The sequence below is a fragment of the Bos indicus x Bos taurus genome, chromosome 5 (genome assembly GCF_003369695.1).
Source record: "Bos indicus x Bos taurus breed Angus x Brahman F1 hybrid chromosome 5, Bos_hybrid_MaternalHap_v2.0, whole genome shotgun sequence".
NCBI classification, from domain to species: Eukaryota; Metazoa; Chordata; class Mammalia; order Artiodactyla; family Bovidae; genus Bos; species Bos indicus x Bos taurus.
In genome coordinates, this window is record NC_040080.1 from 17863448 (window position 1) to 17878042 (window position 14595).

The following is a 14595-nucleotide window of genomic DNA, read 5'->3' on the forward strand; positions in this document are numbered from 1 at the left end:
ATACTCCTTTTTCTATTTGGAACCAGTCTGTTGTTCCATGTCCAGTTCTCACTGTTGCTTCCTGACCTGCATACAGATTTCTTAAGAGGCAAATCAGGTGGTCTGGTATTCCCATCTTTTTCAGAATTTTCCACAGTTTATTGTGATCCACACAGTCAAAGGCTTTGGCATAGTCAATAAAGCAGAAATAGATGTTTTTCTGGAACTCTCTTGCTTTTTCCATGATCCAGCGGATGTTGGCAATTTGATCTCTGGTTCCTCTGTCTTTTCTAAAACCAACTTGAACATCAGGAAGTTCACGGTACACATATTGCTGATGTCCAGTTTCTATCTTCTTCACTTTCTTTCAAATAAACCGATCGACCCTAAATCAGGTGCCTAGAGAAAGGAAAATAAGATTCTTTCTCAGGGATTTCTGCAAATTTTCACCTATAATGTCTATCAATCAAAAATACCCAGTCAGAAAAGAGAAAAAAATTGACAAAAGTTTATAAAGAAAAAATGCTTTAGAAAGAAATGTACAGGACATCCAGCTATTGAAGTTACCTAACAAGATGTTTAAATCACCGTGAATGAAATGTTCAAAGAATGAAATGTGTAGATAATATTTTGTCAGAGAAAAGATCACAAAGAATCTAATAAAAATTCTAGAATTGAAAAAGTCCATATGTGAAATAACTCAGAGGATGTGTGTAACACCCATCAGAGCAGCACAAGATAGCAATAGTAAAAGTAGACAGAATGAAGCACAGAAAGACAAAATTGGAAAATATAAAAATGTACTTAGATGCTAAAAAGTTCTAACATTCATATATACTAGATACCTAATGTCCTAGATACATAAAGCCACAGTAGACAGAACTAAAGGAAGAAGTTTAGAATCCACAATTATCCATTTTATACACCTTGATGGTATTTAAACATCCAGAAATCTTAACATGCACTGAGAAGTAAGGTCTATGCCTCCTTCCCTTGAAGTTCTGCTGACCTTTGTGAATTCCTGGCAAGCAATAGAAGAAAGTGAAAGTAGCACTGCTCACCCTTCAGCCTCCTCTGAAGTCACTCAGGACTTTTGCTTTAGGGCTAGTCTGCCCTGTTAAGACTTGTCCTGTAGAAACTGTCAGGTACAGGTCTCTGATCACAACCCAGCTGCAGTTCCAGTTGCCAGGCTTGTTCATGAACCATCCTGGATCCTCAGCCCAGTGGGTCCTCAGATGATTTTAGCCCCAGCTAACATCTAACTGCAACCTCATAAGAGAACTGAAGACAGAACTGCCAAGCTAAGCACTTTTCATTTTCATGGAAAATTGATGGGGAAAAAGTAGAAACAGTGACAGACCTCATTTTGGGGGGCTCCAAGATCCCTACAGATGGTGACTGCAGCCATGAAGTTAAAAGATGCTTATTCCTTGGAAGAACAGTTATCACCAACCTAGACAGCATATTTAAAAGCAGAGACATCACTTTGCCAACAAATGTCCATATAGTCAAAGCTATGGTTTTTCCAGTAGTCATGTATAGATGTGAGAGTTGGACTATAAAGAAAGCTGAGAGCCAAAGAATTGATGCTTTAGAATTGTAGTGCTGGAGAAGACTCTTGAGAGTCCCTTGGACTAGAAGGAGATCCAACTATTCCATCCTAAAGGAAATCAGTCCTGAATATTCATTGGAAGGACTGATGCTGAAGCTGAAACTCCAGTACTTTGGCCACCTGATGCAAATAACTGACTCATTGAAAATGACTCTGGTGTTGGGAAGGATTGAAGACAGGAGGAGGAGGGGATGGCAGAGGATGAGATGGTTGCATGGCATCACCAACTCAATGGACATGAGTTTGAGTAAACTCCGGGAGTTGGTGATGGACAGGGAGGTCTGGCACGCTGCAGTCCATGGGGTCTCAAAGAGAAGGACACAACTGAGTGATTGAACTGAACTGATCTCAGTAGTAAGGAACCTGCCTGCAATGCAAGAGACTTAAGTGATGCGGGTTTAATCCTTGAGTCAGGAAGTCCTACTGGAGAAGGAAATGACAACCCACTCCAGTATTCTTGTCTGGAAAGTCCCATGGACAGGGGAGCCTTGTGGATACAGTCCAGGGGTCACAAAGAGTCAGACATGACTGAGCAACTAAACAACAACAGCAACATACAATATTTCGGGCTTCCCAGAAGGCACTAGTGACAAAGGTTCTGCCTGCCAATGCAGGAGATGCCAGAGACACAGGTCAATCCCTGGAGTAGGAAATGGAAACCACCTTCAGTATTCTTGCCTGGAAAATTCCATGGACAGAGGACCCTGGCGGGCTACAGCCCACAGGGTTGCAAAGAGTCAGACATGACTGAGAAACTGAGCATGCAGCCATGCAAATTGTTAGATCCTTCGTTCTGAAATATGGTGAAAGCCTCATGATTTTGTGCTGATTTTCTGTCTGGATTATTTACTGAAGGTGGAGTAAGGGCATTCCCCACTATTATCATAGTGTGGTCTATTTCTCCCTTTATATCTGTTAGTGTTTACTTAATATATTTAGGTGCTTCAAGGGGAAGTATACATTTATGATTATTCTTCTTCTGGATGAATTGACCCCTTTATCATCATATAATTGCCTTCTTGTTTTCTTGTTACTATTTTTGGCTTAAAGACTTTTGTCTGATGTACTGTAGCTACCCCTGCTCTCCTTAAGTTTTAACTTCCCATGGAATATCTTTTTCAGTCCCTTTGCTTTGAGCCTCTGTGTTAGTCATTCAATCATGTCTGACTCTTTGTAACCCCATGGACTATAGCCCTACAGTCTCCTCTGTCCATGGAATTCTCCAGGCAAGAATACAGGAGTGGATAGCCATTCCCTTCTCCACAGAATCTTCCAGACTCAGAGAGAGAACTCATGTTTCCTGCATTGCAGACAGACTTTTTACTGTCTGAGCCATCAGAGAAGTCACTTTCAGTCTCTATGTGTCCTTAAATCAGAAGAGAATCTTGCTTAGGCAGCATATAGTTTAGTCTTGTGTTTTTATACATCTAGTAACTCTTTCTGAGTAATGAATTTAATACACTTACATTTTGACTAATTATTGATATATAAGAAATTCCTCATTTTAGTCTCTCAGTCGACTGTGTCCAGCTCTTTGCAACCCCATGGACTACAGCACTCCAGGCTTCCCTGTCCATCACCAACTCCCAGAGTTTACTCAAACTCATGTCCATTGAGTCAGTGAGGCCATCAAGCTATCTCATCCTCTATCATCCCCTTCTCCTGCTTTCAGTCTTTCCCAGAATCAGGGTCTTTTCCATGAGTTAGGTCTTCACATCAGGTGGCCAAAGTATTGCCACTTCAGCTTCAGTATCAGTCCTTCCAATGAATATTCAGTGCTGATTTCCTTTAGGATGGACTACTTGGATTTCCTTGCAGTCCAAGGGTCTCTCAAGAGTCTTCTCCAACACCACAGTTCAAAAGCATCAATTCTTCGGAGCTCAGCCTTCTTCACAGTCCAACTCTCACATCCATACATGACTACTGGAAAACCAGAGCTTTGACTAGATGGACCTTTGTTGGCAAAATGATGTTTCTACTTTTTAATCTGCTGTCTTGGTTGGTCATAGCTTTTCTTCGAAGGAGAAAACAGCTCTTAATTTCATGGCTGCAGTCACCATCTGCAGTGATTTTGGAGCCCTCAAAAATAATGTCTGTCACTGTATCCATTGTATCCCCATCTATTTGCTATGAAGTGATGGGACCAGATGCCATGATCTTAGTTTTCTGAGTTTTCAGCTTTAAGCCAACTTTTTCACTCTCCTCTTTCACTTTCATCAAAAGGCTCTTTAGTTCTTCTTCACTTTCTGCCATAAAGGTGGTGTCATCTGCATATCTGAGGTGATTGATATTTCTCCCAGCAATCTTGATTCCAGCTTGTGCTTTATCCAGCCCAATATTTCGCATGATGTACTCTGCATAGAAGTTAAATAAGCAGGGTGACAATATCCAGCCTTGACATAAGGCTTTCCTGATTTGGAACCAGTCTGTTGTTCCATGTCCAGTCCTAACTGTTGCTTCTTGACCTGCATACAGATTTCTCAGGAGGCAGGTCAGGTGGTCTGGTGTTCCCATTTCTTTAAGAATTTTCCACAGTTTGTTGTGATTCACACAGTCAAAGGCTTTGGAGTAGTTGATAAACCAGAAATAGATTTTTTCTGGAACTCTCTTTCTTATTCAACGTTCCAACAGATGTTGTCAATTTGATCTCTGGTTCCTCTCTCTTTTCCAAATCCAGCTTGAACATCTGGAAGTTCACAGTTCATGTACTGTTGAAGCCTGGCTTGGAGAATTTTGAGTATTACTTTGCTAGTGTGTGAGATGAGTGCAAGTGTGCAGTAGTTTCAACATTCTTTGGCAATGCTTTTCTTTGGGATTGGAATGGAAACTGACCTTTTCCAGTGTTGTAGCCACTGCTGAGTTTTCCCAGTTTGCTGACGTATTGAGTGCAGCCTTTCACAGCATCATCTTTCAGGATCTGAAATAGCTCAACTGGAATTCCATCACCTAGTGGAGGTGTTCATAGTGATGCTTCCCAAGGCCCACTTGACTTTGCATTCCAGGATATCTGGGTCTAGGTTGGTGATCACACCATCGTGGTTTCTGGGTCATGAAGATCTTTTTTGTATAGTTCTCTGTGTATTCTTACCACCTCTTCTTAATAACTTCTCCTTCTGTTAGGTCATACAATTTCTGTCCTTTATTGCATCCCTCTTTGCATGAAATGTTCCCTTGGTTTCTCTAGATACCAAGAAATTCCTAATGCCATCTTATTGCTTTCTGACTGTTTTGTAGTCCCAGTGCATTGTTTTGTTCTGCTGCATTGTTTTGTTAGGCAGTTACCATGAGTCTTACATAAACATATTATATATATGTAATGGTTCATTTTATGCTGATAGCAACTTAGGACACCTACAATTGTTCCAGTTTTTAATCCTTCCTTTCATAGTCTGATGTCACATTTTATCTTTTATGTTGTGTGTGTGTTAACAAATTGTAACATCTACCTGGTTTTCAGGCTTCACAGTGGTAAAGACCCTGCCTGCCAATGCAAGTTCAATCCCTGGGTTGGAAAGATCCCCTGGAGAAGGAAATGGCAACCCACTCCAATTTTCTTGCCTGGAAAATCCTACTGACAGAGGAGCCTGGTAGGCTACAGTCCATGGTGTTATAAAGAGTCAGACATGATTGAGCTGCATGCACGTGCGCGCACACACACACACCTTGTTTTTACTATTTTTTTCCTTTAACCTTTATACTATAGTGAGGTGGTTAATACACCATTCTGGTACAGAATTAGAGGTTTCTAAATCTCACTTTATATTCACCTTTATTAGTCTATTGTATACATTCATTTATTTTCATGTCACAAATTAGCAGTATTTCATTTTGGCTTGAAAAAGCCCTTTCAACATTTCTTATAAGTCAGGTCTAGCAGTGATGAACTAAATCCCTCAGCTTTTATTTCTCTGTGAAAATCTTTACTTCTCTTTCCTATGTGAAGGATAACATCACTGATAGAGTATTCATGACTGGTAATTCTTTTTCTTTCAACACGTTGAATAAGTCATTCCACTCTCTCCAGGCCTATAGATATTTTTCTGAGAAATCCACTGATAATCTAATGAGCGTTCCAATGTAGATGACAATATTCTTTCCTGCTACATTAATGATTATCTGTTAAAATGTTGACAATTTCATTATACAGTATCCAGGAGAAGGTATTTTTGCATTCAGGTAATAGGGTGATCCTTTGTGAACTTGGGTGTCCAAGTCTCTTCCTTATGTTTGGAAAGTTCTTGGCTATTATTTATGTAAATAAACTTTTTCATATCACCTCCTTCTTGACTCTAATTATTCTAATATTAGGGATCCTTCCTGAATCTTAATTTTTCTAATATATGTATGTTGGGTGGAGATTCAGAGATCACATAGGATTTTTTTACTCTTTTATATTCATTTTTCTTTATTCTCTACCAATTGAGTTGTTTCAAATTTCCTATCCTGGAGTCACAGATTCTCTCTTGAATGTTGTCTACTCTATTTTAGATACTCTCTGTTACATTTATCTCATTTCACTTATTTAATTTTTCATGACCAATATTTCTGTTGGTTCTTTGTTATAATTTCTGTCTCTTTGTTAAATTTCTTATTGTTTTATTCTTCTGATTTCATTGAATTGCCATTTTTGTAGCTCATTGAAGTTCTTCAAAACAACAGTGTTGGATTCTTTCTGCTGCTGTTAAGTCGCTTCAGTCGTGTCCGACTCTGTGCAACTCCATAGACGGCAGCCCACCAGGCTCCATCATCCCTGGGATTCTCCAGGCAAGAACACTGGAGTGGGTTGCCATTTCCTTCTCCAGTGCATGAAAGTGAGAAGTGAAAGTGAAGTTGCTTAGTCATGTCCAACTCTTAGCGACCCCATGGACTGCAGTCCACCAGGCTTCTTAAGCTAGATCAAAATTCTGTCATCAACATGTGACTGTCAGTTTCGAGGATATTTGTCACCGTTTGTGGTGATGACATCTTTCCATCTTGATGGTCCTTTGCACTGCTGTTTTTTTGCATTTGAAGTAGTAGACAACCCTCGCCCCTCAAATCTTTAGTAATTACCTTTAAATGATATATACTCTTCTCTGACCTTGTATGGATATACACACTTGGTGTTCCTTGCTCCTTCTGTTGCAGAAGTTTTAACTTTTTTGTCTTCTCTGGTTCTTACCACTCACCAGGCTGGCTTCTGGAAACATCTCTTTTGTTTGTAGAAGATTCTACTTCAGCTCAAGTGTGTGGTTACCCTCTTACCCACAGGTCTGCTCTGTTTTCCTGAAAACATTCCATTTACTAGAGTTTACTCTCACCCTCCACACTTGGGAATACACACAGGGAGCTGTCAACAGAGTAGAGGTAGGTGTGGGTTGAGTACTGAGGGCACTGGGGATGCCCACAGGCCCAGAGACAGCAATCCTTCTGTGAGGTTTCCCCAGAGGCTTGTGCAGAAGTTTCTTGTTGAAATCTTGAGTACAGTCAGCAAAAAGTGCATCCATCTTATACCCTTTGACATTCTCAATAACCTTTCACATCCTTTCTCTGCCCCCAGTCATGAGGTCTGGCCCCAGAACTCTTGGTACTATTAGAAAGAAAAGGGTTTCTCCAGGTGCCTCCCACTGAGCTGGGGAGCTGGACACTGACAGATTTTTTCTCTTTTTCCCCAAGGAAAAGTTCCCAAAGCCTAGGTCTCCTCCATGCTGTGTTGCCTTGGAAGGAGGGACAGCACTGAAAAAGAACTCTTAGCACCTGCTCTCTTTCTTGTTTTTTTTTTTTTTTTCGCACTCCAGTGTTCTTGCCTGGAGAATCCCAGGGACGGGGGAGCCTGGTGGGCTGCCATCTATGGGGTCACACAGAGTCGGACACGACTGAAGTGACTTAGCAGCAGCAGCATAGATTGTTGAAATCTACCCTCAGGAATCATGGACTTCTCTTTGAGAAGTTTTCTCTTATCTGTAGGTGTCTGACCAACTCAGCATTCTCCAGGTTTCTCCAGGTTTTCCCTGACCATTGCCTAGAGGGGTTGGAGTAGGTTCACTGGCTCCTGCTGACTGCACAGACCTTACAAAGGACTCACTTCCTATCACTGGGTGCACAAGTGAATGAACATCCTCCTGGTCCCTTGGCATCTAGCACCAGATTCCACAGCTTTCAAGGAGGCTCCTTTGATCATGGATATACAGCTAATTCATTGTTTAAAACAGAAACAAATGGACAGACATCTTAAAGCACTATGATGCTTTTGACAAGACTTTTGAATATTTAGTTCACATGAAGAAATGTTTTGAAAATGACCACTTGAAAAATTGACACAAAAAGGAATGTGTGTATATTAGTTACTCATTCATGTCCAACTCTTTGTGATCCTATGGATTATAGCCCACCAGGCTCCTCTGTCCATGGGATTCTCCAGGCAAGAATACTGGAGTGGGTTGCCACTGTCCTTCTCCAGGGGATCTTCCCAACCCAGAGATGGAACCTGGGTCTCCTGTATTGCAAGCAGATTCTTTACTGTCTAAGCCACAAGGGAAAAATGAAAAGGAAATCTGAATAATCCTGATTTCATTAAAAATACTGAACATGTAATTAAAGCTTTTCTAAAATAACAACATAAACCAAACAAAAAGCTAACAACTACAGGCTTATATATATTTCAAAATAAATTAATAATATTGTATGGTCCTCTCTGGTAGTTAAGAATCTGCCTGCCAATGCAAGAGACATGGGTTCCATCCCCACTCCAGGAAGATCCCACATGCTGTGGAACTACTACGCCCATGAGCCACAACTACTGAAACCTGCTTGCCTTAGAGAGTATGCTTTGCTTCAAGAGAAGCCACCACGATGAGAAGCCTGAGCACCACAACTAGAGGGAAGCCCCCACTCACTGTAAACAGAGGAAGCCCGTGTGCAGCAACAAAGACCAAGTGTAGCCAAAAATAAATAAATAAATCTCTAACAATAATAATCTTGTGTGAGATTAAAATGTCCTGAATTTCAATGGATGTCTTTGTAGTTAAAAAGTGCATGCTGAGTAAAGGAACCAGATATGTATAAGTAGTTTTATGAAAGTTCAGAAAGAAAAAAAACACTGAGTGAGATATAAGCTCATTACTTATACATTGCTCACTAAGATTACATGTAGGTAAATAATAATGTTTATTTTTAAATGTATTATTCCTCTTAATATTTCTTGTCATGACTTGAAAATGGATTAACAATTAGAAGAACCGTTTCATAAAAAATAAAGATATTTTGTGAAATATCTATCTTTTGAAGCCAGTTTTCCCTCACTCTCTGCTCTTGGGGACATTTCACTCCAGGAGCATCCTGAGTAACAGTAGTCCTTCCCCCTCTCTTACCTGAGCAGGTCACAGAGGCTGTGTTGCCATGGGAACAGTCAGGACCACCCAGGACAGTCACAGGGCAACTCCACAGAAAGGACTCTGCCCTCGAGCAGTGAAATCGGACTGCTGAGATCTGATCACCTCCTTCCATAAAGTGTGATCCTCGGTGGGTAGAGAGGGCGACTCCACAGCCGAGCTGACGACAGACAATGTTGGCATTGGCCAGAGTCCAGTGGGAGGCACAGAGCGCCCTCCATTGTCCAGAAATGTTCATCTCCACCTGCCCCTCACACTGAGAGGAGCTGTTTGTCATGAGCCGGACTTCTGAGTATCCTGGTAGGAGAAGATAGGACTTCAGCAAAATCTCACCATTTCTCACCTGAACAGAGTGTGCAGGGAGGTTAAGTCCTGATCTACATCTCACCTGAACAGCTCCACTGTGGTGACAAGTGCCCCCTGGACAGGGCACTCTGGGGCAGAACTGGAGCTTACGCTCCTCCCCTTTACATCTGAACTCTTCAGCCCAGACCCGGCCATTTGACTTTCTGAAGGGCAGGTGTCCCAGCACAGACACAGCCTTGCCACATCCCAGCTCTGCACAGATGACCTGGGCAATGGGGAGTGCAAAGTTCCCATCAGACACTGGGGTCCAGTGTTCTCCAGAATGTACTTCTACTCGGCCTAAGCAGGGTCCATCCCCTTCAACCAGACGAACAAATCCTAAGAGGAAACAACAACAAAACCAGTGAGTCTTCATGATCCTGGCTTCACAAATGGAAACAACACATCACAGGCAGTGATGTGAAAGCTTTTCTTTTCCATATTAGGGCATGGAGAGAGAATTTGACAATTAGTGTCACACTTGCATTTTCATGAGCAAGTTTCTGAAGAGAAATTCAGAAAAACCTGCAGGATCAATGTGGGAGGGCTGGATCGCAAGAACTTATGCTTTGAGATTGTTTAGAAATGTGAATTCCTTGGTCTAGAAACCTGAAAATTACTGGGCCCAAGACAGATCACTGGAATAGCTAAATATATATTTTAGCATTGGGTGCAGAAGTAAATTTTCCATTTAGAATCTGGGACCTACAGACCCAAGGAAACTGTGTAATATGCAGGCACTTAAATTTGAACACAGAGATATGCAGAACAGAACCCACCCTGAAGGACGTGGGGTATGAGATTAAAGACCTATGATCCAGACCAGGTTAGAAAGCTTTCCTGGGACTTGTGGGGCTAATATTCTGATCAATTTTTTTTCTCACAGGACCTAGTCCCCAAGTGACTTAGGTTAGGAAAAATCCTAAGGCTGGATCCATGAGTGCATGCCAACTTGTAGACAGGTGACAGCTCAAGAGTAGAAATACAGACACTATCACTAAATCATTCTTATGGCATCACATTTTGTTTTTCCCATATATTTATGGTAAAAATTCCAAGAATTCATTAGGTGATCTCAGTGGGAAAGATGATGAGTTAAGAAAGTTCAGAGAGTCACAGAGAGGGGATTGGTCCTGATCATCTCTCTTGAAATCCCAGGATTTATCAATAACCTGGGAGAGAGGGAGTTTTCAGTGGGAGTTTTCCAGACAGCTGTGTTTGTAAATCACTTCCTATTAGAGGCTTTTCTTCTGAGTCAGGAGTCACAGAAAATCCTAAGGGATGTTAGTAATTGATTTTAATACTGTCACTGTAAATGGGCTTCCTAGGTGGCTCTAGTGGTAAAGAACTCACCTGCCAATGCAGGAAACATAAGAGATGTGGGTTTGATCCCTGGGCTGTGAAGTTTCCCTAGAGGAGTGCTTGGTAACCCACTCCAATATTCTTGCCTGGAGAATACCATGGGCAGAGTAGCCTGGCAGTCTACAGTCCATAGCGTTGCAAAGAGTTGGACATGACTGAAGCAATGTAGCATGCACTATCATTATATTAATTCTGTATTCCTATCCAGAGAAAACTATGCATTCTTCTCAGGCACACATGGGGTGTTGTCCAGAATAGAGGATTTGTGAGGTTACAAACAAGTCTAAACAAATTCAAGAAGATTAAATCATTTGAAGAGTCTTTTATCACCACAGTGGAGTGAAACTAAAAATCAGAGATGATAAGAAAACAGGAAACTAAAGAAATGTCTAAAAATTGAATAACACACTCTTATTTTGGGATTGCTTTTTCATTTCCACAAACAATGCCACTGGACTTTTGATAGGGATTGCATCAAATCTGTACATCACTTTGAATAATACAGACATTTAACAATATTAATTCTTCCAGTCCGTGAACATATGATAACTTTCCATTTATTTGTATCTCATTTAATTTCATTCATGCATGTTCTATAATTTTAAAAGAATCTGACACACTGCCAAAAATAAAGGAATAGAAAAGAGGAAGAAGCCAGCAAGCAAACAAGCTATAACTTGGAGAGTCCCAAGTCAAAAAAGTGTCAATATGAATAAAACATAAATATTTAGGGAAATACTAGTGGAATAAGTTTCTAGATATTACATCACCCTCTGCTCCTCCCATCTGCCAACTAACCCTGCCATACTTTTTCATTTCTTCCACTTCAGATAAGCAAGCACCATTTTAAGAAATACAGATGGATGAAAAAAAAAAAAGAAGAAGCAACTGCTGTAGAAGTTAAGTGTAAATGAGGCATGTGGCAGGTAAGATGGGATCACAGGAAGTTTTGAAACTAAAGGAGGGAAACCAAATAAAAATCCATCACTTGGCCAACAGAGGAACACATTTTAAAAAACTGGAAATAGAACTGCCTTATGATCCAGCAATCCCACTGCTGGGCATACACACTGAGGAAACCAGAAGGGAAAGAGACACGTGTACCCCAATGTTCATCGCAGCACTGTTTATAATAGCCAGGACATGGAAGCAACCTAGATGTCCAACAGCAGCTGAATGGATAAGAAAGCTGTGGTACATATACACAATGGAGTATTACTCAGCCATTAAAAAGAATACATTTGAATCAGTTCTAATGAGGTGGATGAAACTGGAGCCTATTATACAGAGTGAAGTAAGCCAGAAGGAAAAACATAAATACAGTATACTAACACATATATATGGAATTTAGAAAGATGGTAACAATAACCCGGTGTACGAGACAGCAAAAGAGACACTGATGTATAGAACAGTCTTATGGACTCTGTGGGAGAGGGAGAGGGTGGGAAGATTTGGGAGAATGACATTGAAACATGTAAAATATCATGTAAGAAACGAGATGCCAGTCCAGGTTCCATGCACGATACTGGATACTTGGGGCTAGTGCACTGGGACGACCCAGAGGGATGGTAGGGGAGGGAGGAGGGAGGAGGGTTCAGGATGGGAAATACATGTATACCTGTGGTGCATTCATATTGATATTTGGCAAAACTAATACAATTATGTAAAGTTTAAAAATAAAATTAAATTAAATTTTTAAAAAAAAGGAAAAAAAAAGAAATCTTGGGAAAAAAAAAAAAAGAATGACGGTGACTCACTGGAAAAAAAAAAAAAAAAAACCTAATTCTTCAAATACAACTCCCTGGTTTCTGAGTGCGTTCTGATTATTTTTTGCTAGAGTTTTTACCTGTAAATGATTGCCTAGCAATTTCCAGCATCCAATCAAAAAATTACTAGAATTCCCCCAAAAGGAAAAAGTAACTCATTACAAGTTTTTTAAAAGAATAGTTAAAAATTGATTCTGAAATTTAAGAGATGATTGAATTGGCTGATAAAATCTTTAAACTACTAATGAAGCTTAATGAAGCATAAAAATAAACACAGAGAGAAAACTAAAAAGAAAAACAAATGGGACTTCTAAAACTAAAAATACAATATCTGGAATGAACAATTATTTGGATTAATTTAACAAGAGGTTAGACATTGCAGAATAAAAGAATTGGGACTATCTAAGCACAAGCAGAAACAGAAAAAAAGAAAAATATGAATGGAAGCTCAATGACATGTGGAAAAATATAAAATTATATGTGTTTTTAAAGATTCAGAATAAGAAATGAGTAGGAGAAAATGTTAGATGACAGATGGAATTCTTCCATATTTAATGAAAGCTGTAAACCCACTGATCTAGGAGGTTAAACAAATCCCCATTGAGATAAAGAAAACATTCTTAGAAAACCCTATAATACAATTGCTGAAATCCACTGATAAATATACAAACAAAAAGACAGTCTTAAAAGCAGTCAAAAAATTTGTCACATTATATAGAGGTAAAAATGATAAGTTGTCCTTACTTTTTGTCTGAGGCAATTTAAGTCCCATAACAAAGTCAAAACATATTTAAAGCATTGGACCTGGGAGTGAGGGAGTTAACCTAGAATTCAGTCACATATGAAAATACTTTTCAAAATTGAATGAAAATTTAAATGATTTCAGATAAATGATGATAGACTTTGATGTCATCAGACATAACACTGCACAAAATAGTTACAGAAAGCTCTTCAGACTAAAGGCAAATGATAACAGATGACAATGTGGATCCACCCAAAGCTATGGCTGCTGCTGCTACTGCTAAGTCGCTTCAGTCGTGTCCGACTCTGTGCGACCCCATAGACGGCAGCCCACCAGGCTCCCCCATCCCTAGGATTCTCCAGGCAAAAACACTGGAGTGGGTTGCCATTTCCTTCTCCAGTGCATGAAAGTGAAGTCGCTCAGTCATGTCTGACTCTTCGCGACCCCATGGACTGCAGCCTACCAGGCTCCTCCGTCCATGGAATTTTCTAGGCAAGAATACTGGAGTGGGGTGCCATTGCCTTCTCCAAGCTATGGAGACTGCACTAAATAGTACCTCTTTGGGTAAATATAAAAAAGCTTCTCTCGTTTTTAAAATAATAGAATATATAAGGCAAAAATAATAGCAACACATTATAAGATTTGTAATGTAATTGTAAGTAGAACATATGACAAAATAGAACAAAGGACAAGAACAGGCAAGTGGAAGTTTACTATAGTACGTGTGACATTGTGTGTTGTGACAAAATGTCATCTCAAAGTAAACTGTGATTAAAGAGTAAAAATTCAACACTATTAAAACTCCTTAAAAGGTGATATGGCTAATGAAACCATAGAGTAAATAAAAGTGAGTACTAAAAAATACTCAATTAAAGATTAAAATAGGAACCAAAAAAATATAGAACAAATAGCAGGCCAGCATACTTAAATCAAAATATATCAATAATTACATTAAATTTAAATAATTTAAAGACTCCAAATAAAAACAAGACATTCAGACTAGATAAAAATATATGAATAAATCCATACGCTGTCTACAAATATCTGTTCAGTTCAGTTCAGTTGCTCAGTCGTGTCAGACTCTTTGCAACCCTAGGGACTACAACCTACTCTTTGTAGGGACTACAACCTACCTACTCTTTGCAACCCTAGGGACTACAACCTACCCCTTTGTAGGGACTGCAACCTACCTACTCTTTGTAGGGACTACAACCTACTCTTTGCAACCCTAGGGACTACAGCACGCCAGGCTTCCCTGTCCATCACCAATTCCCAGAGCTTGCTCAAACTCATGTCCATTGAATCACTGATGCCAACCAACCATTGCATCCTCTGTCATCCCCTTCTCCTCCTGCCTCCAGTCTTTCCCAGCATCAGGGTCTTTTCCAATGACTCAGTTCTTTGCATCAGATGGCCAAA

General features: G+C 40.0%; 1 protein-coding gene across 1 annotated transcript in view; it reads right to left on the minus strand.

The window, feature by feature from the left end:
• The window catches only part of LOC113892402 (antigen WC1.1-like), a 136112-nt gene that overhangs the window by 55894 nt on the left and 65623 nt on the right, over positions 1-14595 (minus strand). The window contains 2 exon segments of the mRNA XM_027541222.1: positions 8941-9277; positions 9356-9645. Of these exon segments, the coding sequence (XP_027397023.1) occupies positions 8941-9277; positions 9356-9645 (627 nt within the window).